This window comes from Tyto alba, unplaced genomic scaffold (genome assembly GCF_018691265.1).
Source record: "Tyto alba isolate M040663 unplaced genomic scaffold, T.alba_DEE_v4.0 Super-Scaffold_22, whole genome shotgun sequence".
Lineage (NCBI taxonomy): Eukaryota > Metazoa > Chordata > Aves > Strigiformes > Tytonidae > Tyto > Tyto alba.
In genome coordinates, this window is record NW_024881296.1 from 32,948,586 (window position 1) to 32,975,861 (window position 27,276).

Here is a 27,276-nt window from a genome sequence, read left to right on the forward strand (position 1 = left end):
TCCTACTTTCCCTGACACCCCTAGCAGACAGGAAAGCAGTGTAAAGGAACAGGAAATCACAGTCACTTCAGTTTTCCTGGTGATCTGAGTCTGCCCCTTATTTGCTACGTAGTCTCGCTCTTCAGAAGAATGCTGCTGCAACCAGCCTGAGCTGGGACCAGTGCTGGGGGTTTGTCCTCAGTGCAGTCTGATTTTCACTTGGTACTGGGTAGTAGCCTCTTAAAATTCATTCCCAGTTGCAGCATCTCAAATTCAAATCCCCCCAAGTCACTGGTGACATTAAAAAATCTTGGCCATTTTACATAACAACATTATGGTTTGATGTCCATTTACATGATGAAGTAATTTGTATTCTATTTGTATGTCTTAAATCCAGAGTCTCTATTTAAGACAGCAAACAGCACCAGAACAAAATGGCTTCATTTGTTTTCTTCAAAGTCAGTTTGCAGGTTTGAAGAGAACAAACATCATTTTTCTGTGCTCCAAGGGAAATAAAAAAAAAAAAAATTAAAAAAAAAAAAAAAAAAAAACAGCAACCAAAACCCACTCAAACATGATGCTTTTTCCCCACTTTAGACAGGGCTGATATTCAGTATCTTCTTTTCACAGAGTCAATGACCATCACCAAAAAGACCGAGTTTTGTGGTAGATCCCCCTGCCCCCTCCAAAGCCCAGTACCCACAGCATTCCACACACTTCTACCAGCCTGCTGCGGAACCTCTGTGGATACGGGTACCGCAGCCTCATGGTGCGGCCACTGGCTCAGCATCCTCCTGCCTCACCCCACTCCAGCTGCATCCGTGGGAGGAAGTGGCCACAAAGGGGAGGAAGCAGAAGTACCTCCCTGTGCCACTCCTCCCCTTTGCCACGGAGCCCCACAGCTCTCCTGGGTGCAGCATGCACCGAGCTGCAAGCATTGCTGCCTCAGAAGGTTTTCACTGGCCTTTATGTGCCAAACCCACATGCTGCCTTGCTGCGGATGATGGCATCTACCCTGGAGAAATTCATTCATTCTCTGGACCCCAGAGCCCTTCCCAGGGTCCTCCAAATCCAGTCAGGCATCTATTTCCAAGGTGAGCATCTTTCTGGCAGGGCTTCGCAAGTCTGTCTTTGACATCAGGTCCTCCTTGGGACCGGGAGGTGGGAGAGGCAGAGGGAGGATGCTGACAGAGTTGTCTCCCAGGCAGTTTCTCACCAGCTGTGATTTTCCCTTTGAAGATCCAGCGTAATGATCAGTGGCTTTGGAAATATTTTGGGTACAGCATGCATCTGGTCCTCTCACAGTTGGTGAGGAAGGAACTGTAGTTAGTCCTCATCATATCCTGGAAAAAGTACTGGAATGAGTCATGAATTTGCTGTGTACTCACACAGAGCCATCAATCTAGCAATGGCAAATCACCTCACAGAGGTTAATTGATTAAACCTAGCTCTACTCTTCAGAGTTTGGCACAGAGAGATGCTCTCTGTCTCAGAAATAAAGAACTGGGGAGTTTGGAAAGTGACTGTGATGGACCGTAAGGTTTTCCCGAAGTTCTGCCCTGCATTTGGGGGTACTTCAGGTGCAACAATACAAAAGAATGGGTATGAGACAGATGGGCACATCACAAGGGCAATATTTTGCTGGGTTTTCCTGCTGCAGATCTTTTCATAGTGTTTCTAGTGCTGGGTTCTGCTTGTGCACAAAACACAGTGGAAGGATGGTAAGGAGGCTTGCACTGAAAGGAGAAGTTCTGTGCTTGGTCAGGGCATGAACTTTGTTTAATGACAGTGAAAACACTGTATCAAGACTATGTTTCAGTCTAGGAAAAAAAGATGTTACCTCCCTGCCACTGCAAGGGAAAACTTGGGGTCACACTAAATAAAACAGAGAGGTCTTCATTAAATGAGCTGAAACCTGCATCAGCTTCAGCCAAATACCTCCTTCGGGATCCACAATATCTATCTTTATGTTAATATAAAAATCCCTATGTTGCTCCATAGTAGGAGGAGAGAGGAAATGGTTGCCATTAGCTGTGGCTGTGGAAAGTCTGAGCTGCGATCAGCAGCTGTGGCCAGAGTGGGCAATTCTTCCCTCTGCAACAACAGCCTCTTGTGGTGGAAAGAAAATAGGAAAGGGCATACTTAAACTGTGAATGGTAGTATCCTGTGATGGTAGCATTCTGTGATGGTAACGTACTGTCCATGTTCTCCTGATTGCCTATCCTGGCTGCTCTGGAAACTGCCTAGGACACATAAATGGTACTGATGCTCAAAAAGGCATTCTGGGAAACAAACTTGATCAAAATTATCAGAAATTTTAGGAAATAGCTTTTTCTGACCTTTGACATGTGGCTTGTTCAAGTTTTACATTTTAAACTGGCCCAAGAACTTGAACTGTATTAAGTCCTTGATAAGGAGGCTAGTGCCTAAGTGATGAATAGTGGAATTTAAACTAAAAGTGACGACTCCTTAAGCTGGAGTGGCCACCATTTTTGTCTCTTACCACACACCTAGGAAGCAGAGGTAATATAAATACAAGTTGTATGTATATGTACATGCATGCACATATACACATATATGTATGTATATGTATATGGATACACAAAATACTGGGAGATACGTATGTATATATAAAGTACTATGATAAAATTATGGTAGCCCAGCTGTCAGCAGGTTTCTGAGTTTCTACAGTTTGCATCCTGCTGCTAGTGGATGATAAAGCTCATACTAGAACTTCTCTGGAGCCAGTATATTTCAACTTGTGCTTCCATTTACTGTGTAAACCCTTCCACATGAGGAAGAAAACAAACAAACAAACAAAAAAAAACCAGTGGAGTCTTAGCCCACAGACCATTCTGCAGCAATGTTCTCTCATGTGAGAGGAAAGGGCTATCAGCTGATGGCTGTCCATCGTAAAAAAAGCTTGCACAGCCTTGGGAGGGGGTGGTATGTGCCCTAGAGACCTGGGAATGTTTGCACTAAAAGTGAGAGCCCTTGTGCTGCCCTGGTGCTTCTTCAGTCTTCAGCAGCACCACCTCTTCCTGTCCTCTGCTCCCAGTGGCTTCCTCTCAGTCGTACGTGTTTCTACCAGCAGGCTAGATTCAGCACTAACATACATGCAGGTGTTTCTTGCTTGTGCAATGAGCAAAGCTGATACAGACGTGCTACTTGACTCCTTCCTCTCACAGTCGGTACATCCCCAGAATACTTGCAAGTACCTAGAAGCACTGATGTCCACTAGTAGGCTTGTGTTGGTTCCTCTCTCTTCTTCCTTGCTTCAGAGGAAGCTTGAGATGTTTGGGACACTCTGTGCCTGATAGTTTTGCAGGATCTAGGGCTACAAAAGATCTTCTCAGGCCAGACTCTCCCTTCCTGTACCTTCCTCCCTTCTTGAGCTCTCTGTCCATGTCGAATCTCTCCTGAACTTTTTTCTTCCCTCTATACCTGGCAGCAGGGGTGAACACACTGTTCTGTGATTGCATGATTTCTGTTGCATTTTCTGAAGGGCGAGTAGTGCTTCAGAGAGAGTCTGAAGTAACTCCTGTTATATTGCCAAACAGAAGAGTAGACCACTTTGTGCACTTTGAATTTCCATTAGGACAATCATTCTTTAGTCCTTTCTCAGGCAGATTCCCTCACCCACTCCAACAACCCTTTTGATTTCTCTTACCACATGCAGTACACCATCAGTCACATTGTGGGTAATGGCAGGTCAGGTCTATTGACAGGGAACATGGGTTTATTGCTATGGTTGCAAGGACGAAATCAGAACACCCATGCACCGATTGTAGTAGCTCCTAACCTGCTACAAAGTCAGCATGGTCAGCTGAGTCCTACTTGGATTAGCAGCTTTATGGAGTTGGATTTCAAAAGAACCTTTAACCATTCTCAGCACAAGATGCAGATAGTAAGGGAGAAGATTTATTTTTAAAGCAATAGTTGGGATTGTTTGAAACTGGTCAATCACAGGGGATGATTAATTTTCTGGTCTAAGAATTTAATATAGTGAGAATTTGTACTTATGTACATTCTATGTATATTCCCCTGTCCAGAACCACAGAAAAATGTGCAATGGCTCTTAATGTCGTCTTAACCGGGTACATAGAATGGCTACAGGAATAAGTAACTAAATCGATTTGAGCTGTCACATCAAAGCTGCAGCAGCCAACCAGTGAAGGCTATAGCCATCTAGGTGGTAAGGAGATGGAGCTTAATTCATTCACTGGTCTTCTGTGGTGCAGTGTGTGCTATGGGGATGAAACTCTTCATTTACTCTATCTGGAAGCAACATTTTGCACGCACTGCTCTTAAGTCTAGATGATTTTACAATAAAATATGTGACTTGCAAATTAGCCTCACTGCTCTTGACAGAGTTTTGGTACCTCTGGAAGTGTAAGGAAAGCACCATGTTCTAAGTCTTTGTAAGGGTGGATGTATCTTTTTTCATGTAGTAAGGTATTTTTATTCGAAGCTGCAAAGTCAAGCTCCAGGGAAAGAGTGGAAATTTGCTTGCTCTTAGGCAAAGTAAAAGCCCCCATTCTCCCTTCATACCTGTGTAACACACAGCACAATCTATGTCTTTCTTTTTAGACACAAGCCTGCCTACTGCAGCTCCTGGTGGAGAGCATCACGCTATGCGCACCCGTTCCACCATTAGTCTCTCTACTGGCCTATAAAAAATTATGTTTCTGCTGCTATTAATGGAATTGTGATTTATTTAACTGTAGCTCCCAAAGCTGCAAACGGACAGGACTATATCGACTCTGTTTCCATTCAGAATACTTTAAGCTAGAGAAGCTGCAGTCAATTGAACTTGTACTGTTGGTAGTGAATACTACAACCTAGACATCTTTCTGAGGAAGCTCTGTGCCTTTTCACCACTCTTTTCCTGGCTTGAAGCAGAGGGAAGGATTTCCATGGGATGATATCAGTGTGTTTCATACCACACCTGGAGTTTTGGGTTGGTTGAAGCCTTACCCAGTTTGTCGTAGGCAAGATAGCCAAGGTTTGAGGAGCTTGTTCATACTCCCGTGTTTCCAGTCCCCTTTCCCTCCAGCAGTGTGTGGCTGTGCAGTCAGAATCCCAACCTGCAGTCACTGACTGTGATAGTTCGATGTTATGCGGAGTTTTTTTATAGTTCCTTTCATTTGTCACACTCAACAGACCATACAGAAGTAGAGAAATAGTTGTTATCCCTAGTTTGAAAACAGAAACACAGGCAAATGGAGAGAATGGTTCTGCAAATCCCAGGGGTGCCTCTCAGGGCAGTTGTTTTGGACTCTGAAGTCATAATATCATTGCTACAGAAACTGGACTGCTGAATCTCTGAAGGGAATAAGAAGGCTGATTATAAAATGGGAGTAAGTCTGCCAGATACAAATATCTTGGTAATCAGCACTGATTAGAAAGGATCTACAGTGCAGACTGAACTACATGACAATTTAATAGCTCATTAAAATATGTTATTAAAAAATTAAACTACTGAAACTCCATTGGAAACTGAGTTGATTGAATATTTTTCTTTGAACATTTTAGTAAATATTGATGCTTAGTGAGCTAAGTACTGTATGACTGCTGATTTTTACAGATAGCATGCAAGTACAGGCTTTCATCTTTATGTTGCAAAAATTATGTCTGTTTTAATACTGATATAATTATTTTATGGGTAATTGAATTTAATATTCTGCAGGCTTAATTTAACCAGTGGCAGGACAGTAAAAATTGTCAAATTTTAATTGTGAAAAATATAGAAATGTTCAAGGCACCTATTCTGTTGGTGTTTCTTGCTGCTAGCCATGTTCCCCACCCACAGCCTTCTAATTTTTGCTCCACCTAAATAGAAATCCCACTTTTTTTTTATTCCCCTAAGACTGAACGCACACATCAGTGATGGGATTAGGACCCCAAGTACTGGGATTTGCCACAGTACAGGGAGAGCTGGTAGCTCCTCTCTGCAGTTCAGCTGCTCAAAAGCAGCACTTGTGTTGTATAAATTGCAGTGCCAGGACATCTCCTCCTTGTGATGGACCCTTGAAACTCAGCAGGAAAGTTTATGCTGTGTGCTGTTTCTCTGGGCAGAGGGGATCTGTGAGCCAGCAGCCTCCATCTCTGCAGGTTGAGAGTCGAGTGAAGAAGCATGCTGTAAATGAGGTGCTCCACTCCCTGCTCCCTCTTCTTGGGCTCATGAAAGTGCCCAGTCTCTCTGCACAGGGAAAAAATGGTGGAAAGAGACAATGGTGGGGTCACATATACATCCCTGGTTAATGCTCTTCCAGACTGAAGGGAGTTAAAGATGCTCAATATTGTCAGGTGGGGATCCTCCCCTCTGGGTGGCTGCTTGGTGCTCTCTCACATCTGCATGAGGGGCAATGCCAAAAAAAAAAAAAAAAAAAAAAAAAAAGCAAATAAAACAACCCTTTGAGGTTTGCTTCTTCTTTGGGGAATATGAATAGCTCCATTTCAAAACTCTCTGGTGAACTGTAGAGAACATGGGCGTGCTCTGGCTTACGGTTCCTCTTGGCTCTCCTTTGCTGCCTGCGTATCTATGTCTGCTTGCTCTCTCTGCAGTTTCAATTTCACCCTTTCTGCTTCTGTTACTGGGAAATAGCATCTTTCCAGCGTGCGCCTCTGTAAGCCTTTCAGGAGAGCGATGGGTTCGGCTGGTCAGCAGCAGTGTGCTGGAACGACTTATGAAAAGTCTTGTTAACCCTGTAACTGCAGCTAGGCAAACTGCATAGAAGAGGAATCCTTTCATATCAAGTTTCAGATGCCTCAAGTCCTAATTTAGACAAGAAATTTCTCTCAACATTAATAGTTAGAAAATGATCATGTAGGATGGAATTATTTTTTAATTGTTTTTAAGCCAACTTAGAGGGAATGAATCCTGCTCCCTTATCAGCGTGAAAAGCCAGTGAGTCAATGAAAGCTAAGATATGTGGTCTGTAATACATGTGAGTAAAACAAGCAAGCTGCCTCTTCAGGTTTAATAAAGGCACATTTTCTTATAAAAAGCAACAAGACAATTTAAACAGAGGCTAAATCATGGACAGCTTTGAACAGTCTTGATGAAGATAATTAGGGTTGTATTTCTTAGAGATGGAAGATCAATAAAAATGACCTGCACATTTACTGGGTGGACTCTCAGTTGAGTGCATGCCAAAGGGATAATTGCATATGAAATGGTAGAAATTTGTGGTACAGTGTTTGCACTTGCTAATTTGTCTAATTTTTTACAGAGATAGAAGCCAAATTTGTCTGTAAAAATTGTAGGGTTTTTTCCCCTTGAACACAGTTGTTTCCCTTACCCTTGATCCAGCAGTTAGGAGCAAGAGTCCTAGGCACAGCCAGAGTAACAGATAGATTGGATTCTTCTTTGTAATAGTCAGAGAATGTTATATTTTCTCTATTAATATGTACCAATGAAAGTCTCCTGCACTTGTTCAGGGTGCTTCAAACACATGTTTTATTCTGATCAAGAAGGAAAGTGCCCTTCAGTGAATGCAATATGACAACAAAACCTGACTTCTATGGGTCAAATATTGCTCATTTTATTCATGCCATTGCCCTCAACGGGGTGACTCATCCAGACACAGTGAGAAAATTCTGACCCTGGGTAGCTGGTGCTGAGGGTGAAGCTGCTTTGAGGATCTCCTTGTGGGGATTTTCTTTCTGTGACTTTCAGCTTCAGGCCTCTCTGTGGATGGCATGGGAGCTGGGCAGAATGCCCAAATTGCCTGTTTTGTCTCAACACAGGGGTCAACCCCCTGCCTTGGCTTGCTGAAGCTGCCCTTGAGGTGCTGGTTTCTTGCAGTGGAGAGGGCTTCCCGGCTGTTGTTGCACTTGGGCCTCCAGCAATGCCAGGAGGAGGTTTGCAGCAGGAAGAGCCCTGTTTCCCTACACTTGGACCTGCCATCCTGTAAATACAGCAAGATAATTTTAACAGACTCGGCCTCTGGGAAGATAAGGGGACAGATATAGTAAATGACAGAGGAGGGGGAATCCTGGGATAAACATCTGATGATACACAAGCCCATAACCATGCACTATTTCTGAGTTACAGGGCTTTGTGGAGTATTTTATTCTTCCAGTACCTGGTGATCTATCCATGAGGGAACATGGCATTAGTCCAGGTTTACAGTTTCTGGTCAGCTCCGTTAGGCACACAGTAATGGCACAAAGGACAGCCTGCTGTTATCTCAGTAGGGGAAGATGCTTAAGCATGCTTCCAGTTCTGGGCTTCACCTGTGAAGTGCTCAACACCCTGGCCTGATCCTGCAATTTAAGCAGTATTCTTAAACCTAGTCCAACAAAGCACAGGTTTTCTGTTAAACATACACTTCAATAAACATACCTTCAGTCAAAGTAATTAACACTGCAAAGAAAATTAATAAAACTAAATAAATCACAAACAGCTAGAACAGTGACTAATGCTGTTCAAAAGCAGATTTTGGCATTCTCTTCACTGCTGCGGTAATTCCGATTTGTGCGGGTAAACCCAAACAAAAGGTCAAAGATGTTGCATTTGGAGCTGTGGTTTCACTTGCTCTTTCCATTATAGTGGGTGCTGCATGCACAAAGCTTTGCTGTCACATGCAGAGCATGAGCTCTCTGGAGAGATGAGAATCAGAAGAATGTATTAAAAAAAAAGAAAAAAAAAAAAGGCCATAAACCTATCAGGAAAGGAATAAATCAGAAACTGCAGAAGTAATTTTTTAAAAAATTCCATTATGATTGAAATGGCTTAAAGCACTTGACATTTAAAGTTTGGCTTTATATGGAAAAAGATAAATCTTACAGCTTTTGTTTTTTGATGGTTTTGTGCTGACAAAAATCAGACTCTCTGCAGCCTAATTAGGTAAGATCAAGATAAGATGCCTTCTTTGCAAAGAGCCTTTTGAAGGGAATTTGCCTCTGTGGCAATTCAGCAGCTGAACTCTTTGGAGGATTTGTGTCCCAGAGTGACCAAACTTGCAGATTTTTGTTGCTTAGGACATGTTAAAGGGCTGTTAGAAAGCCCAGTAAGATGCTCTGTCACTTGAGAGAGGATCTTCTACACCAGTTCACGCTGCCTACATGACCACTGCTAGCCCTGGGCCTCTGGTGTGCTCTGTGGGCACGAGGGAGCTGGGCTCACCCACTCTCAGTGGGTGCACCTTCTGGGGGTAGGAAGGAAGGGGTGGATAAAAACCATACAGGTGTTTTATACTATTTGCAACCACACCCACAGCCTGGGCTAGGAGAGAGAAGCTGGGGCACGTTTCCTTCTTTGCCTGCCATTGTGCATATGATTTTCAGCCTCTTTGTATCTTCCCCACAAGGTGTTAGTTTATGTGAGTTTAGTGGAGAAAATCCAACATGCTGAATCATCTTCGGTGCTCGGGAGGTATCTGACTGAAAAAAAAAGTCACCTAATTTCCCACTATCAGAAATTGGTTGCTTTCCCCTACTGCTTAATCAGAGTATGATTAAAGTTATCAAGCAAAACTCTCCTCCCTGCAACTTAAAAGTAGATCTCTCCTCTTGCCAAAGAGCGTAAACTCTGAACAACTGGCTAACCCCCAAATAATGCCCATAAAGAATGATATCTTTTTTATTGACACTAATTATAGATACATTATGCCCTTCATATTACTTTGGGAGCCTGCAGCAGCCTTAATAAAACTGTGATTTCAGCTGAGCTGTGTCATAGGGGAAAGTAAGCTATTGTAATTCTGGCTGAATGGATGCACCAGGGGATCGTGCCTTTATGTGAAAGCAGAACTATTTCACCAGCCCCTGAAACAGAGTCACCACTGATCCAGGAAGACAACACCCATATGGGCAACTGATGACAACATAATAGTGGAGAAAGGAGCTCTGGGAAAAGGACGTTGGGACAAAGTTCTACTCTTTCAGGACATGCAGGGACATCTTTCATCTCCCTGCAAAGCAGCCAGGTTCCTGGTTGTTTGGATCTTCTTTCAAAAACCACTAAGCCTGTCAGCTGCAATGAACTCGGTGGGTACTACTGAGAGATGAAAGAGAGATTTTTTTCCTTCAGGGATTCAAACTCATGTGGCCAATGCCTAGTGTTTGGCCTGCAAAATGGTTTGGTTTTGTTAGGAGAGAAGTTTGGTCTTTGTTAAAAAAAAAAAAAAAAGAAAGAAAGAATGGGGGATATTTGGAAGTGCTTAGCAGCACCATGTAGCAGGCAGATGGTTAGACTGGGAGTCAGCCAGCCTGGGCTTGAGCTCCAGTCCTGCTGAATGGTCCTCTGTGCCACCTTAGTGGGGCCTTTTGTTTGCATTTTATCTGTAGCCCTCCTTGCTAAACTGCCCAGGGTTGTGTGGCAAATGGGAGTTACATACCAATGATGTATTATTGCTGTTTAGTCATGGACCTGATTTTGAGTCATACTTCCTATTAGCATCAGTGAAGCATTCCCTCTGAGAGCAGTCACTGAATGGGCTCTAAGCTGCTGTGAAGAAGAAGGAAAATATTACTGAGATTTTTGCTGTTCTACCTTGTATTATAAGGCATTTCTCTCAGTGATACTGTCATATGCTTTGACATGAAGAATGACATTCTCCATCTCATGCATTCACTGTATTTGTATATTATATTGTTGTTTTTAATACAGAAAGACACTTCTTGTACCTATAATGAGTTATAAATCAAATAAAGGGCTTATGTTAGGGAGGACAATGGTGTGGATGCTTAGCATTTTAGGAAATATGGAGGAAAAAGATATTGAAAAAATTGTTATGGTTGCTTTGATGTGATCACAGCAGTTGCTAATATGGATTGTCAAACTAGAGATGAGATTATGAAAGGATATAAATGTGTTTTTTATTGAACAAAGTAACAATTCAGAAGAGGTGGTTTCAAAGGCAACAAGCTCTTTAATTACAGCCTTCAGGGGCATTGTTTGATCACTGTAAATAAGCTGCTTTATTCTGGGTTCAGCTAAAATGGGGGTTTTTTGCATTATATTGCATACATCTTTCTCAAATCAAAAAGATTCAGTTCTTAAGGTTACCTAATTTACATTTTCAATGTCTTACACTTTCTTCTTGGATTAAGTGGGAAAAACACAGTTACTGTTGTGCAACAACAAATATGTGTACCAAAAGGTCCATTTTAATTTTATTTTTATTTTTCAATATTTTCTGTATGTGGGTCCACATCACACAGCTGACGTAAAATCTTTCAGGGTCATGTTGTCACACAGCGGGTATTTTCACAATGTTTTAAGACTAATTATTGTGGCTGTTAAAGGAAAAAGAATTTTTATTGTCCCTTTTGAAAACCATGCAGTTTCCCTCCCTCTCTTTTATCAGCACAAATATTTGCTGCAAATGCCTAGATGACAAATCACACAGGTAACATTTTTCTTGTCTAAATGTAATCTTCATTGTACTATTCCAGGCAAATCGCCAAGCAAGGGCTAAAATCAGGGCTAAGGCAATCTAGTTGCAGACAAATATGTAATTACAATCAATACTGTATGTGCAGTCGCACCCCCAAAAATGAATCTGTTCTTGTATGGCTGGCAGAGTTTCATTTTTAAATTATTTTTTTTATCCTGGTATCATTAAAAATGAGGCTTCTGCAATCACGGTCTTGGTCTGTTAGCCACCTTCCTGCCCACCTCTCACCCTCATAATCTTTCAATTTCTTGGTCTATTTCAAATGAATCTGATAAAGCAGGAGGTAATTAAAGTCCTATAATTTGACCATGAGAATGGTCATCTAAGTTGATATCTACCTACATACATATATACATATCTATCTATGTGCTTATTCACTCATATATATAAGTTTTACTACTGCTAAACTGTTGAAGGTTGGTCTCTGGCTTCCTTAATTGGTTGGAAAATGTGATGGTATGCCTCCATTACTCAGTGGTTATACGAGCAATTTATCCAAATTCTCTTCTGGGATGAAAGATATTGTCCTATGGCCATGAGTCCTGTGATTCTTGGATACTCTCTGCTTCTACTATGCTAAAAGCTTTGCTCTCTTCTAGAAGACTTAAAACATCCCTCCTAGCTGCTTAATGCCCATTACCTCCTTGATGATGCCAAAAAATAGCCTTTTTCTTTTTTTCTCATTTTTTAATTCAAGAAGGGGTTCAGATTCTTTGGCATTATTACAAATCATTATCTTTGCCAGTGGGTTATGTACCCATGTAATAGTTTCTTTCTTTGATGGTAAGACAACCAGCTCCCTTGATTTTCTTTTTTTTTTTTTTTTTTTTTTTTAAATTTTAATTAAGATCATGAGTCTTTAAAAAAAAAAAAAAATTTTCATCTCACTTTTTCCTAAAACTAATGTTTTTAGATGAATGATCCATTTGTTTTCCAGAACAATGTTATGTTTTGTTCTGATGAAAGACCCTGAGAGTTAAGGTGCTGTGACAGCCTTGTGTTTCTATTCCATGCACACTCTTTTGTGGATTGCAGTCTGGCATTTATAATCCATCTTTTCTCTGAATGCATTGTCTTGGCCCTTGATGTTTCAAACAGAGCCTGCAGCTCCATGTAATGCTTTTTGTAGACTCCAGCTTGAACTCCATATGCTTGTCTGCCCCAGGTACTTTCTCTCTTTTATGAGTGCAGATCTTCCTTTCTTGTGTACTTTACCCTTTTCTTGTAGTGTTTTAGATTCTCTGCCATCCCTATGGTGCCAGGTCACTGTTTGCCCTGTGTAGGTTGTTATCTGCATTTCTCATACTTCGTAAATTTTGATTGTTTTGTCAAAGGCTACATTTTGTGCCATCTAATCATGTATTTTGGAGAGTTTGGCAGAGCTAGTCTCTTCCCATGGATATTGCCAAATTGGATCTTCAACCTTGGACCCATCACTAACAGATCAGTGTTTTCACTTTTCTGCAAGTGCCGTTTATACTTTTTGTTTTGTAGTGGGGGGCAGGCTTTCTCAAACTCTCTGTCGTACTACTTGTAGTTCAGCTATTGTGCCTAAGAAAAATCAAACCTGGTAAAAGTAGTAAGTCCTTCAGAACCAGCCACGCTCAGAAACAGGGCCCTCCTCTGGCTCGCCCCTTTATTTCTTGGTGGCACCACTCTGCTGCAGATATAGTCTGAAGTAGTAGTTAGATCTTCTTCGATCACATCATGTTTTTGAGAGGTTCATCCTCTTAACTGCTCCATTCTCCCCCTCAGAGCCATTACTTGGTTTGCTCTCCTCCGGTGACCAGGTTATTTGGCAATCAGTCAGCCACAGCCAGCGAGGCGACCGAACCTTTGTGGCTCGGTGCCTGCGCTCGCACGGAGCCGCACCGCCCGCTCGTGGGTACGCACCGGGACCCGGCTGCATCGAGGGGCACGCTTGCGAAGGCTGCCCAGCAGCGGCGAAAGCAAATGTGCCCAAAGCCCATCATTAGTCAGTGTAGTTGTTTTCATATGTTAAATGGCTTCTAGGGATCTATTTTCAAGTGAGGTAATCTGGAGAAGCCGGATCTAAATCTGCACTGAAGAAAAAAAGTCTTTAGAAGTCATGAGCTCCCATTTTGAATAGGTTTCCACAAATATTTGTTCAGAGATGAGAATATTGGAATTCTTTGCTCATCTTTCCATGTTTCTATAATGCAGAGCTCATCACACTGGGTCCTCTGGGATTCGCTGTATCTAATAATATCATGGCTGCTTATGATCTCTGCTGTGTCTGATGTGAGGAGTGAGGTGATTCAGCACAAAAGGAGTATTACCCTCGTCACGGCTGCTCAATCTTTCTCTCCCTCTCAGTCTAATATGAAATAAATATTGCATATACACTTTTCTGACTCTCATAAAATATCCTATGGAGCTCAGCTAAAGCAATGAGAGCTATGATAATTCCTCATGTGTTTATTAGAGCAGCAACCAGCTTACTGATGGGAGCTGTAGCAATATCCAGTGGAGACATGTGAGTTAGTCAATGCTGAATTGCTCAGGGACCAAAGGGAAAGCAAACAACTGTGCATTATTTTTACAATAAGAAAACCAGATTGCCCATTTTTAGTTAAAGGACAGCAGCTCTCTTGGCCTTCTGCTTAGTACCACGTTGGTTGAAAGGATGCATAAACATCATGCTCTTTCACCTGACTGTGGTTGGTGTTTGTGTGGTACTATAACCCAGAATATCTCTGTTAATCATCATCCTGGTGTGCAACAGAAAGGCAGTAGCCTGCTGGGGGAGTTTAGAACCTAATTGCATCTGTCCCCTTTATTTTTTTGTAGGATTCTCAGCAAGGGAAACCAGGCAGTGTTGTCACACCCAGCCTGCTGAAAGCATCCATTACAATTTTTTAATACTTTTTTTAACCTAGAATCTTCTACATAGGGTTAAAAATATACGTCAGTACATGTCTTGTTCAGGGGAGCAGCTGGGGTTCTCCTGGTGTCCGTCTCAGTTGTGAGAGCATTGCACAAAGAGCAGGCAGGTTTGCCTGGGCATGTCTTCACAACAGGGTAAACTGAATGAGTTGCTCAGTGTTACTCTCGTTCATCCTCCTGTCCTGACACAAACACATTGTTCCGTGGTGCTCCACTGAGGCTTTGGGTTTTATGCTAAAACCAGAGCAACTTTTGCTCAGGCTCGTCTCCCAGTGACTTTCCAGTGAAGCTGAGGTGGTAACCAAGAGCTGTGGCAGAGCTGATAAATATATCTCAGATTCAGTAGGAAACGCTTATTAACTCAGGCTATGCTCGTGACTGGAATTGACTTTGAGTGAGCATTAGGAAAAACACTCAGTTAATAGTTGCATTTCTGATATGACATCTGGCAAAAAAAATAAAAAGCTTTTTTTTATTCTCTTGAACAACTACAAGATCTGTGGAGTAAAGGATGTTACTTTCTGTGGGAAATGAGTTCTGCAGGCAATGGCAATATTTCGGTACAGGCCATCTCAATTATTGATTGCTACTATATAGCCAGAGGTCAGGTTTTAAATATCTTTCATTGCCTGAGACCATTCAGGTTACCTAGGTTAAAAGGAAAAAAAAGAGAAAAAACTTTAAATTGAACAAGATGCAAGAAAGAGCTATTAGAGGGATTGTGGGAAGGAAAATCTGTCTTCTCAGGGGAGATAAAGAGAATTTGTTTCTTCTAGATTTTTGTCAAAAATGTGACCAGAGAAGGGCAAAATTAACCTTTCAAACTCTTTGGGGAAGGGAGAAATGGAAACGAGAAAAAGTATTTTAAGTAGCAGAGCAACGTTAGTAGCAGAACAAATGAATACATTCACCAATGCATTGGGAATGGAAATGAGAGTAAGGTTTCTCACCATGAGGGAAATGAAATTCTGAGATGGGATAACAGAAAGTGTACTTCCACAGCACTACAGGACAAAGCTTGGTAAGTTCTTAGAAGGAACTGCACAGCATCAGAAGAATGGAAGCTAGCGTTAAAGTCAACATTTCTGATGTTGTGTCTTCAATGTAATTCTGTCTACAGATGGAACACCAAGTGTTTGATGCACTGTCTTTATATATAATTAATTGATCCCATGCCTCAAGTTGCCAGGTCAGAATCAGCAGGCTCATTTCAGCATGGGGCAGGGATTGCCACTGTTATTTTGCCAGTTTTCAAATTTCCTGTACTTTCTTCAGGTTTTCTGTTACTACAGAAAGCTCGAATACTAGTTGCACTTGGATGTCTCTTGGCCTTTCCCTGGGCACCTTCTAGAGTCTATGGGTTTTTGTCTTCTGCTGTAGTCTATTGTTTCCTATGGGATATTCTATGCCCTGTGTCGTGCAGAGACACTTTTCCTGCCTGAGCTCCACTGTCTGCTCATTTTAGGAGGCAGCTCCTGATGACCCAGGCGATCCTATGCTCTACGTCGTTCAGTTTTGGTCTAATAACTTGGAAATGCAGGTTCTTCGGACCCTGTTCTCCTCACATACATCTAACAAAAGTGTACACATAGAGCTGATCTAGAGATCACTGAAGTCACAAGATGGATTTTCTTGTGACACTAAGGAAGAGAATAAAAATTACATTAGTTATCGCAGGGTAAGTATTATTTCATATAACTTATCTAAACCATTTTTGCTGTCATTCAAAGAGGTAAAGACACTTGACAAAGTGAAAAAAAGCTGAATAACACTTTTCTTTCATTTTGTATTTCTTTTCAGGCTCCATCTATGAAATGTTTGGAAATGAATGCTGCCTGTCAACAGGAGAAGTCATTAAAGTTATTGGCTTCAAAATTAATAAGCTCATAGCAAGTATCTGTGAGAATAATGAAGTCAGCCAGTTTTCAACCAAAGTGGAACTACCACTAAATTTTCCTGGTATAGTATTTAATCAATTATTTTTGAGGAATTATAACCCTGAATAATCACCTTTGTTCATTGTATTGATTTGTTGTCTTGATTGATATTTGTTTGAGGTTACAACTCAGATGTCAAAGATATAATTTTATCAGATAACAGTCAACTTATTTTTAAATTTCAACTCTTAAAGTTATTTTTCAATCTTGGATAGAAATTATTAATGTTATAATATTTGTTAGTAATGCTTCTAAACTTGAGGCCACTCAGCATAAGAATTGCGACAAAAATTCTCTTTTCAGTTACTTATGACTTTGCCAAAGTGTGTGAACTGAAATCTTCCTTGCTGTATGCTCAGACTATATATTTTTTTTTACCATATTTTTATTTTATTATTTTGGGTATAAAATATTTTAAATACTTTGTTATGTTTTGGTTTTATTTTAAGGATTTAATTTAGTTCCAGTGGCCGAAGTGGCTGCTCCCTGTCTGGAAACAGGATTAGAGGAAAATGGATGTGTTTTTCTGCTTAAAAAGCACTTTAACTGTTCTATAGTGGATTTCCAAAATATCCATATTTTGGAGGATGGACATGTGGTACTGACTTGTTATTTGAAACATATCTTCCTCTGTTCATGTGGCCTTGATAGGGAGAGCTGGCCAAACACTGTACTTAGGATACCTACTTCATCACGTGTCATATTTATTAATTTTTAAATTCAGCTCTCTTCTCAATTCCTCTCCTATTTGGGCCCAGCTGTGTTAACCTGGGAAGTGATTGAAGTGCAGAGGGAGAAGTGCTAGACTGTGCACATCCATGTACGGGATGTGGAGGAGGCAAACTAGGTTAGGAAACTGATAGAAAAAGATTGGACCTTGGAGCAAGGCAGAAGGATGAAGGCTTGATATGCAGATCAGGGACTGGAGACAACAGGGGAGGTGGTTACCAGCATCAGAGGAGGACTGCACCCACACAGAAATAAACTGTAGGGCATTTCTTATTCTGGGAGTCTTGCAGGCAGGAGAGGTAATGGGAGCCCCTCGGGGAGAGGAGATGAGGGGGGGGAGGCCAGTGGGATGGGATGGGAAGCCTGTGTAGGTCTGGGATAGAAGTTACAGGACACTGGAAATGCTAGAACAGAACACACAGGACACAGCAACCCTCGAGAGCCTGAGATCACATCCAGGATTCACTTTGGCCAGCATTCTAACCAATGCACTGAGTGAGACTAAGTTTTGTAGAAAAAAAAATAGAATGTAAACATTTAATTAATATTGTACTGCAAGGACATGGGAGGTTAGATTGATGCTGCACAAGGAAACATGAGTTTTCTAGTGTTTGAGTGCTTTACTTAGTAACCTCATTGATGTTCTTCTAATGTATCGCTGAGCATGTGAGGATGTGTGCACATGCATATATGTGGTTTAGGTTACGCCATTGCCAAAACTGGCATGGGCTTTTTCTGCAGAGGGAGAGAAAACACACTTCTTGAAGCAAATAAAATGTAAAGGCACATGGGAATGCAGTGTTTTATCTGAATTCCACAGCAAAATATCTTCTGCTATGCCTTCATTTTCCATCTCCAAAAAACAGATTTTTCTCTGAAATAGTCCTATATATAATTTTCTTTTCCCCAGTAGATCCTCAATTTACTTTCATGTTTTTATTACTTGGTAAATCAGAACAATTTGCGTGACCATTTATTAAAAGATTTGTTAGGAATACATTTTCAAGCACTAGTAGGGCCCAAATGTAGTGATCAAAGACATTTTAATTATTTGTGGCTATCTAGAGATATTGAAGTATAGCTGTACTGTGAACTCACAAGATACTTGGTATTTTTCTTGAAATCCAATCTCCTTTGCTATTATTAAAATTTCTTCTATCTCTAAAATATATACACATATAGGAAGTCATATTCTATATCTTGATTGGCAGATGGGTTTGAACATTTGAATCTGAAAACACCCAACACAACTGAGTGATAAAAGTAATCCTACTTTTATTAATGTTGAATCTCCTGATTTTTAGAACGGAATGGCTTGTGATTTCAAATGCTTGAACCTGGTGAATCTGGATTTGTTTGCATTCAAGTGATCAATTTTACAACTTGACATTTGGATGTTGTTGCCCTATTGAGCACATTTTCAAATTTGGTCTAATCACTACAATTTGCATGCATACTTATGAACTCTCCCAACCAGTGTTCTAGAAAACTGGGTTATTTCACTAGAAAAATAAATTCAGAGTTCATTTTGCTGAAATTTATCATTATTATCCTCCACATGACAGCTATTACTGAACAGCAGCACTGAAGAGGGGCATAATGACACTTCTTATTAGCCCAACAGGGAGCACCGCTCTCTTGTTTCTCTCTGTATATGTACTCTTATGCGTTCAAGAGCTTTTTGGTAAGATGTAAATTTGTCATTTCTCTAATTTAGTTCTTAGCTGAAGAATGATTCTGCTTTGCAAAGTCAAGATGTCACAGTCTCTGCTTTTTCTTGACCTTTTTCCTTTTCACTATATTACATACATATGCTAAGCTCTGAACAACATCATATTAGAGTGTTTCTGGCATGTCCCTGTCTCCAGAACAAAGCACAGAAGTGAATTGCAGATGATCTTTTTCACACCACCATTGACTTACTTCAATAAAAATATCCGCAGGTCTCTAGGAGTCTGGCACTGTCTTTGTATCGTACACACAGTGCTCTCTTGCTGGTGTTGATGCAAAGAAATCTTTTGCTTTGATGTTATTTTCCATTTCCTCTGTCATGAGTTATCCTTTGCATGTGATGAGTTCGTGTATCTTTTCACTGTGTGCATGCTGGCATAAATAAGCAATGTTTCTATTTAGGTTACTCTGGGGATAGAGTCTCTGTGAGTGAAAAACTGGGCTCATTGGCTTTAAATGAGCCTTACTCTTTGTCTTTCTGTATGTATTTGAAGTCTACAGAATTTCTTTTTTCTGCTCTGACAAATCAGATCCTTGATAAAGGCCTAATCTGCCCTTTGCATTAGAGAAACCACTGCAACCGCAAGTTCACTATCCGTGTTATTTCATTTTATCCTCATTCTAATTTGTTCTTTTTCATGCCTCAGAGGGCCAGGCTATTCTTTCTGTGCTCGTACACTGGGTAAAAAAAAAAAAATAAAAGTCTGCTGTTACTCTAGACATTTCAATGGCTACACCTAACAGCATTTTGAACTACAGTTTTCACTACTAACAAGTTAGCAGGGACAGGTAATTTGCACAACACCTGAACTGTGCGCCAGTACAAATGATTTAATTTTGTTCCGTTACAGTCCTTCTGCAAAAATGGTTTTGAGCTGTCCCTGTTCTCAGGATGTCCCTGGCAATCGCTGCTACTCATTCACACGTGATCTGACAGACACGTGGCTGAGCACGACTGCCCCTTTGGGCTCTCAGCGTCTGTGAGCCACAGGAGAGGAGAATTGTCTGTGGCCACGCAGCACATGTGTGGAAGAACAGGGGTTAGGCATGAGAAGGTTTGTCTTGATAGGAGATAGTGGAGAGATAGGAGAGATGGCCCTTGGGGCAGGGTGGGGAGAGGGGGATGTTGGAGCAGAGGAGTTCACAGAATTGGTGGTGGAGGAAAGGGAAAAGAGGAATAGCAATCAAATCTGCTTCAGAGAAGTTTGGAACTGAGCTCTTCCCAGTCTTCTGCATTACCTTGGGGAACAGAAACTGCCAGTCTGGGATAGGAGGTCTTTCTGCAATTTTTTTTTCCTTGAAGGCTGCTTGCTGCTCTACTAGGTGAGCCTAACTACTGGTTTTCTTTGTTTTCTCTGGGGAAAAGAAGAAAAAGAGAGAATAAAAAGGATAGTCCTTTCCTTCAGGACTCTAAGACTGAAAATGAAAAGTCTATAAAGCTACAGGGAGGTACACTTTATCACTCTATAACCAGTAAAAGAGAGCTGCATATACTGTTCTGTACAAATCCTTCTATCAAAATATGCTTTCCCACAGGTCTAAATGGGTGATCCCTGAGCTATGTTTTCTCTCCCACACCAGTGAAAATTATTTTTTCAGATTCCCAAACCTTCTCTCTCTACCAATGTGTACATCAATGCCTAAAACTTTTATTGAAAATGATGGACTGATTAGGTTTGGCGTTTATTAATTATCATCTTATGTCTAGGCAGGCACATCACCTGTGAAATGCCAGCAGGTTCTGGGGGTTCATGGAGTGTGGCAATGGTTATGCATTGCTGCAGTTATTATGTATGTGTAGTTATTTTTATCTCTATCTGTAAGTTTCCCCAAAACTTTTGGACATCAGTGCACTTTGGTTTTAGACCAGATTATATTTAGAAAGTAGATCTATAAGAGCAATAACGGCAGCCCTCGATAAACCAGATGGAGTTTTTTCCAGATTTGCTATTTCCACCTGGTTTTGCCCCCAATAGTCCACCAAGATCTCTTAGAAAAGTCTAAGTGAATTTGATTCAGTCATTTTATGATCTATGAAGAAGTACAAAAATATTTTTGTTTGACCTCAAAATGTCCAAACTTTAGCATCCCAAACGTACCATATGTCTCCTACTCTGGCGATTTCCTTGCTATCTTAAATCTGGAAAATATTTGGTTTTGTAATTTGATTCATAATGATTTAATAAGGTTTTGAATTATTTCAGATAATGTTGTACAGTTTTTGTGTTCTATTGTGGTCTTTTTATTTTTTTTTTTTTAATATATATCATAGCAAGGAGAGTATTTATGAGAAGATACCATGGCATATTACGACACTTAGCTAGGAACCACAGTGGCTTTCACCCATCATACCAAAATAACTTTTTATGTGTTCACATCTTTTCTATATATAGAGAAACATATGGAACTTCACATCTCCATAAGCATAAACAGGTGGTTATTAGGTGCCTCTAATTCATGGGTCTCATCAATACAGAAGCTAAGTATGCAAGACCACATAGCTCTTTAGTTGCCTATGCAAGCATTCCGTTACCAAAATTAAGAAAACCAGCAGAATAGAAGGTGATGATTTTTCTGTTCCCAACCCTGACAAGGTCAGTCTGTCTGGGCCTGAGGGGATAATCAGTTGTCTAGTTTTGTATGAAGTCTCGTAGTTATACTTCCATATGAAACCTGCTTACCAAACCGGGATGCTCATCGGTTTGTTGCTGAAATAGCTGGCTTTCAAATATCTCTGTAGTCCCAGCAAAATTAGTAGAGCCTGAGTCTACTGTCAAACTCATAGAGGAGAAGAATGTTTCTCATACCTATACACTGCCAAATATTTTCAACTGGGAATGTTTTTTTAACATAGTTTATGGAGGTTATTTAATGCAATTCTGGAGGTTTTCCAGGGACAATGCACGTGCTCCTGTATCACAGATGGGTAAACATAGTTATAGCCTTTGGGATATGTCATATGTACTTTGAATACATTTTTTAGTGAAGAATATTCCTATTTGCTTTCTCCCAGCACTTCCAGGAGATGATGCCCATCTTGTGCTTGCACTGGAACACTGTCTGGGAGATGCTGTCTTTTCCACATTTTCAGTTTGTCATTGGTGCCTTGTCACTGCAATATTTTCTAAATGCCGATGAAGCAGTTTCTCTTGATCTGCACTGAAAGCTCCAGTAGTGATTAGGACTCGGGTACCTAACTTGCTTGTTAATAATTGTGTTAAAAATGGCTGTGAGAAACATTCAAAATACCAGTGAGAAAGAAAAGGGTGTTGAAGTTGTACTTTGTACTTGTGCAGTTACATTCATGGCTGTGGCTTCCTTGCAGCCTGGAAAAAGGCCTGAAGCCTTTCCTGTAGTGCTGCAGTGAGGACTTATATGTACAGGATATATTTGCACAAGGGAAACAATTTCACACAGGAAAAGCTAGCTGCCATACAGACAACTGGAAAGGCACAGAGTTGCAGAAAGCAGTTACACAGGAGCAGCTAGTGACTATCTCTGCAGTAGATCGAATAGGCTATTTCTGTTCAGGCTGCTAACAGAGCTGCTGACGACTCAGAGCTGTTAGTTGCCACAGAACCTAGTGATCTCATAGGATACTTAAAACCAAACACACCCAATCTGGTGGTAATTTCAGTTAAAAGCTACTCAACAGACAGAATCTTAATAGCATCTCCTTTAACAAAAAGAATACTAAAGCTATGAAGTGAAATTAGTGGGTTTTGTTACGGTGAAACTAGAATGACAACAATTTTGTGGCAAAAAAAAAAAAAAAAAAAAAAAGCTGTTGTGATGGGGGGAATGGTTTGATATATCCTTTTTAAATAGTACAATCTTAAGGAGCCTCTATTTCCAATCAGACCCCTCAGTTGTGTTGATTGTGGTCAGTGGGTGAAACTCAGAAAGGGAAAAGGTGTGGGAGAAAATAAGCAATTTTGAAGTTATTTCTAACTGATGCAATCTCCTGATCTAATTTGTTAAAAAATCCCACTATCAGAGGAAATCTAGAGAAGAGAGTGATTATCTTCTCAACATCCAACAGAAACTGTGTTCTGGCAACATCACACCCAGGTATCTGTTGGGAATCCTGCTCTTTTCTCACACTATGGTTCCCACAAGAGGGAAGTCATGGCTGGTGTGGACCCAGTTCCCACACTAGACAACTGAGGACAGGTGGATGGGACACGTGTAGACATGGCAGAAACCACTCATGAGCTGTGGAGCTGCCACTAGAGACAGAGAGTTAATCAGACAGCAATCCTTGAGTCCCCAGCCATGCTCCATAACTGCCAAGGTGGGAGTATTTACCACAAAGATATGGTGCCCTTCGTGTGGTCCAGAGGCAAAAGTGTGGAGCGACAGGGGCCATAGCATTTTCCCTAGTTGGCTTTGGGGGAAGAAAGAAGAAAAGACATTGCATCTCCCAGGGAGCTTGGCTGCTTTGTCACTGTAGCTATGGAAACCAGTTAATTTCTGTGGGTCCCCTGGCTTGCAAACTTAACCTAGGGATGACCTCTATGTCCAGTGATATTCACTTAGAAGAGACCCTTAGTCAGTGCCTGTCCCAGGAAGCTGCATAGTAATTCCACGAGGCAGCATTCACACTGCCATGCACAGGGAAGAAGACAGCTGAATCACACAGTTCAGCTAAACCCTCCTATTTAGTCCCCTAAACCATCCACTTAATCTTCCTCTGTAGAAACACTCATGCAAATATAAAATGTACATATTTTTCTTGTAGTGTGGACTCTTAATGAGACAGCTCCAAGGGGCATGATTAGCATGAAATAATCATGTCCCTAGGGGATAGGGAAGCTCAGATGAAGCTTCTGTCTTGCAGTAGTTCAGCATTTTAATTGCCTTCTGATGGCCACAGCACTATAACACCCAAACTTTGAATTACTCCATCTGGAGGTCTGGGCTATCAGGTATGTTAAAATCAATTCTCTTTGCTCATACTTATCTGTAGGTGCTACTTTTTCATTTGTGATGTGTCTTTAAACATACTTGGTCTAAGAACCTCTAATCTCTGTGTGGAAGAATACATAGTTCAATGTTTAGCCACAAACTTTATCCTGTACTTCACTGATCATATTAGTGTTGCTCTTCCTCATATCATGTCTGCTTTTTTTTCTTAAAGGTTGGTTTCCTGAGAAGACAGATAAAAATTTAAGATAATTTTTCTTTTTTTTTCTGTAGCAAAGAAAATAACTTCTTTCTCTTTTCACCATGAATGTAAAAATATTGGATGTCAGAAATCACTTACAGAGTAGAAAGTCCTAATTCCAGCCATCTATGATTTGTATCATGTAGTTGATATTATCTTTACAGAGCCACATTTCTAGCAACCAACATATCAGCTATGAATTGTTTGATATGCTTTGCTGTCCATTTTTATTGCACACAAAGTCTTAAATTTGGCATGGCTTCCTTTATATATTTCCCTTTTTATAATGTAATTTTTCTGTTCTTAGGTCTTTATAAGATTGTGGCAGATAAAACTCCATACCTCAGCATTGAAGAAATTACAAGAAAATTCTCTATTGGGCCAACAAGATTTGGCCATCCATGTTTCTACAGCTCTGAGGATATAAAATTGGCAAGCCTCACTATAAAACATGGTGAGCAGATCACCTTCAACTCAGTGGAAGACATCAATGGAACGATAGCTGTGAACTGTGGTGTGGTTAGAAATAACCAGTCTCATTCCTTTACTTTGCCCCTTTCACAAGAAGGAAAATTCTATGAGTGTGAAGACGACCAGATATACACGTTAAAAGAGATTGCAGAATGGAAAATCCCAAAGTGCAGAAATCGGATTGTCAAACTTTCCAATACGTTACATACGTGGGACTCCTCTAATCCACTTCCTGAGAATTTTGATGGCTGCTTGGTTCTCACGCCTGTCTATGAAGTGCAGGCAGTAATGAAATGTAAGTAGGAATCAAAGTCGGTGTTCTGTTCATCTCGGTATAGCGAAGTACCCTTAAAACCACAAAATTTGCTTACAATACACAGAAAGGATTCAGTTTTGTCAAGAATTCCTGACCAATATTTGCCACTGATACTAGTTTCAAGATGAAGAAAGATAAAAATAATATTGCCCTTTTTATTCTTTTATCAGTTGTTAATTCAGATAGTTACCTTGCATTTCTTTCTGTTGTCATTTTATTGATCACTACAATTAAATCCTTGTTGCAAAGAAAATATATTGCATAGTGAAAAGTAGAGCTTAGAAATTCTGTTCAGTTCTCAGATTCTCTTTCTTTGTGTCTCAGACTTTGGCCATGGAGAAGCCACTTGATCATTTATGGCTATGGCTAGGAGGCAGAAAAAGAATATAGACACACATGTTGTAACACACTCAACTACCATTTATTTTCAGAATAAGGATGCTGCAGAAAGCAAAACCATATTATTTTACTCTATTGCAGAAACAAATATCAATAGAATATAAACAGAAAAGACTCATGGACAATTTCTGAAACCTGTAGGTTTGAGGAAAGAGTAAGATATTAGAAAACCAATATCTTTAAAATATGTAATCTTTGTTATGAGTTTTATTTAAAATAAATATATGTTTTGTCCATGGCATATTATCACTGTTCTAGTTGTTCCACTAAAACTCTGAAACTGCTGGGTTCTGTTCTTACCAATGTCTATATCTGTGCCTTACTTTAAACCTGTTAGTGAAATTAGTCATGGAATAAAATTAATAGGTATATAAGAGTACAAGCACATGGTGAAATTCTCCTGAGTTATGGTGACTTGAATAGCCAAGCTGCAGTAAATGACCCATGTGTGTGTGCACAGCGTCCCCTCTCTGAACTGAGGTACCTACCTAAGCAAAATACCAGCTTAAGCTGAAATGTTTGACCTTGCTTGAGGAGAGTCCAGGCAGCAGATAGAAACTTGCTGCCATTTGATGTGTTGATGCACCCATTCTGTTAAAGTTTGCAGGATAGGAGCTTAGCTTTCAGGAAGGTTTTACTGCCTGTTGCATTTACTAAAAGCAAACCAGTGAGCTCCATAGAAATTAAATCCTAACAAAAATATGTCATTCATGAGGATATTAAGCAGGAAATCTTTTCACAGCTGAGCTTTCTCTGATGAAATATGTAAGTAAGTGGATAAAAGAGAAAGAAATAAAAGTGGGTAGAAACTGTTAGCACAATATAATTGTTAAATGAGACATTCAGCTGTGCTTGCTATGTGACTTAATGTGTGAGTTTGGAAAGTATATCTTCACGAGATAAAATACTTCATTTTCTACAACTCTAGCTAGATTCAGGAATCTAGCCCATTCCATTTCCTGAAGCTGGATTCATTTAGGTGTATTCCTATATCCACTTAGATATATGTGCAGAATCAATAAGAATTTAATGCTTCTAAAAAGCTTTACAAAGATTCAGAAATGTTTGGTATTCACTTGTCTTCCAATCAGATATTCCAGTGAGAGTTGTATTTGTTGATTTTATGTCATACCCATTTATGTTTCATAGTGTGCTCAACATTTGAGAAGCATTAAATACATCCTAAATAACAATTTAATGCAAACTTGAAAAATAGGCTTCATGCTACACGATGAACTATTTTCTTGTAGACCATGAAAAATGGATTTTCACCAATTTTAGAAAAACTATAAATAGACACAAGATAAAGTATGAGAAATACTATCCACAATTCAATAAAAAAAGATTCCTGATAAGAGGGATAGCAGATTACATTTTCTCAGGCTGTGGGCTGGAATACTGTATACTTCTTATTCTTAATAATGAACAAATTATGTGTGTGGAACTCCCCCAAATGCTCATAGAAAACTTTCATTTCCCTAGTCATTCCTCCTTCATTGACTTTCCCTTGTGGTGCTTAGGATGATTGTCACCTGAAGGTGTCAATGTGAGAAAAACAGAGTTGGAATAAACAGATCCTGAATTACTGTTATAAAATTCTGTCATATAAAATACATCTGATACCAACTATTAAATATAAAGTATTGGTATGTCCTGCTACAAGGAAGTGTGAATCCAGAATATACTATCCTTGTGTGCAGGTCTATCCAGAATAAGTCTTGTTGAGGAGAGTCATTAAAAATGATTTGCTTGTTAAATTTTACTGCCCTGGTCACTGATCTGTAGTGTCACTGATCTGGAGCCAAATTCTTAAACAAGCCTTAATTGCATAATCAGCTTTGTGCTTGGAAGTTTTGCATCCAAAATTTTGCAAGTTCAGTTGTGTCAAAAGAGTTATTGTGCCCTGTCAGACTGTTAAATGCAATGACTAGGTTCTGACAGGGAATAAAAACAGATTTCACAGAAAAAGAAGCAAGTGTTCCACAGAGGACCATTATAGTGGAAATTTCTTCATTCATTAATGATAAACTTAGACTTTGTTATACAAAGGTTTTGCATTTTTTTAAAAAGTGATACTATTTTAGAATAATTATAAATGTTTTCATTATTCTTATTAGTATAAAGATATCTTATTTCTCCCAGACTGGCCACAGCAACACCACGTGTTAATGGGTTAAAGTGCTATTTATTTATTTATTTATTAAAAAATGTTCCCTCACCCATTTCTTTGGA

At 40.1% G+C, this 27,276-nt stretch overlaps 1 protein-coding gene across 1 annotated transcript in view; it reads left to right on the top strand.

Moving 5' to 3' along the window:
* Window positions 1-982: 982 nt before the first annotated feature.
* Window positions 983-27,276, top strand: part of THEMIS (thymocyte selection associated) — a 75,668-nt gene continuing 49,374 nt past the window's right edge. Inside the window, exons 1-3 of the mRNA XM_032992858.2 lie at window positions 983-1,073; window positions 16,095-16,253; window positions 24,166-24,624. Coding sequence (XP_032848749.1) covers window positions 983-1,073; window positions 16,095-16,253; window positions 24,166-24,624 — 709 coding nt within the window. The remainder of the gene's footprint in view (window positions 1,074-16,094; window positions 16,254-24,165; window positions 24,625-27,276) is intronic.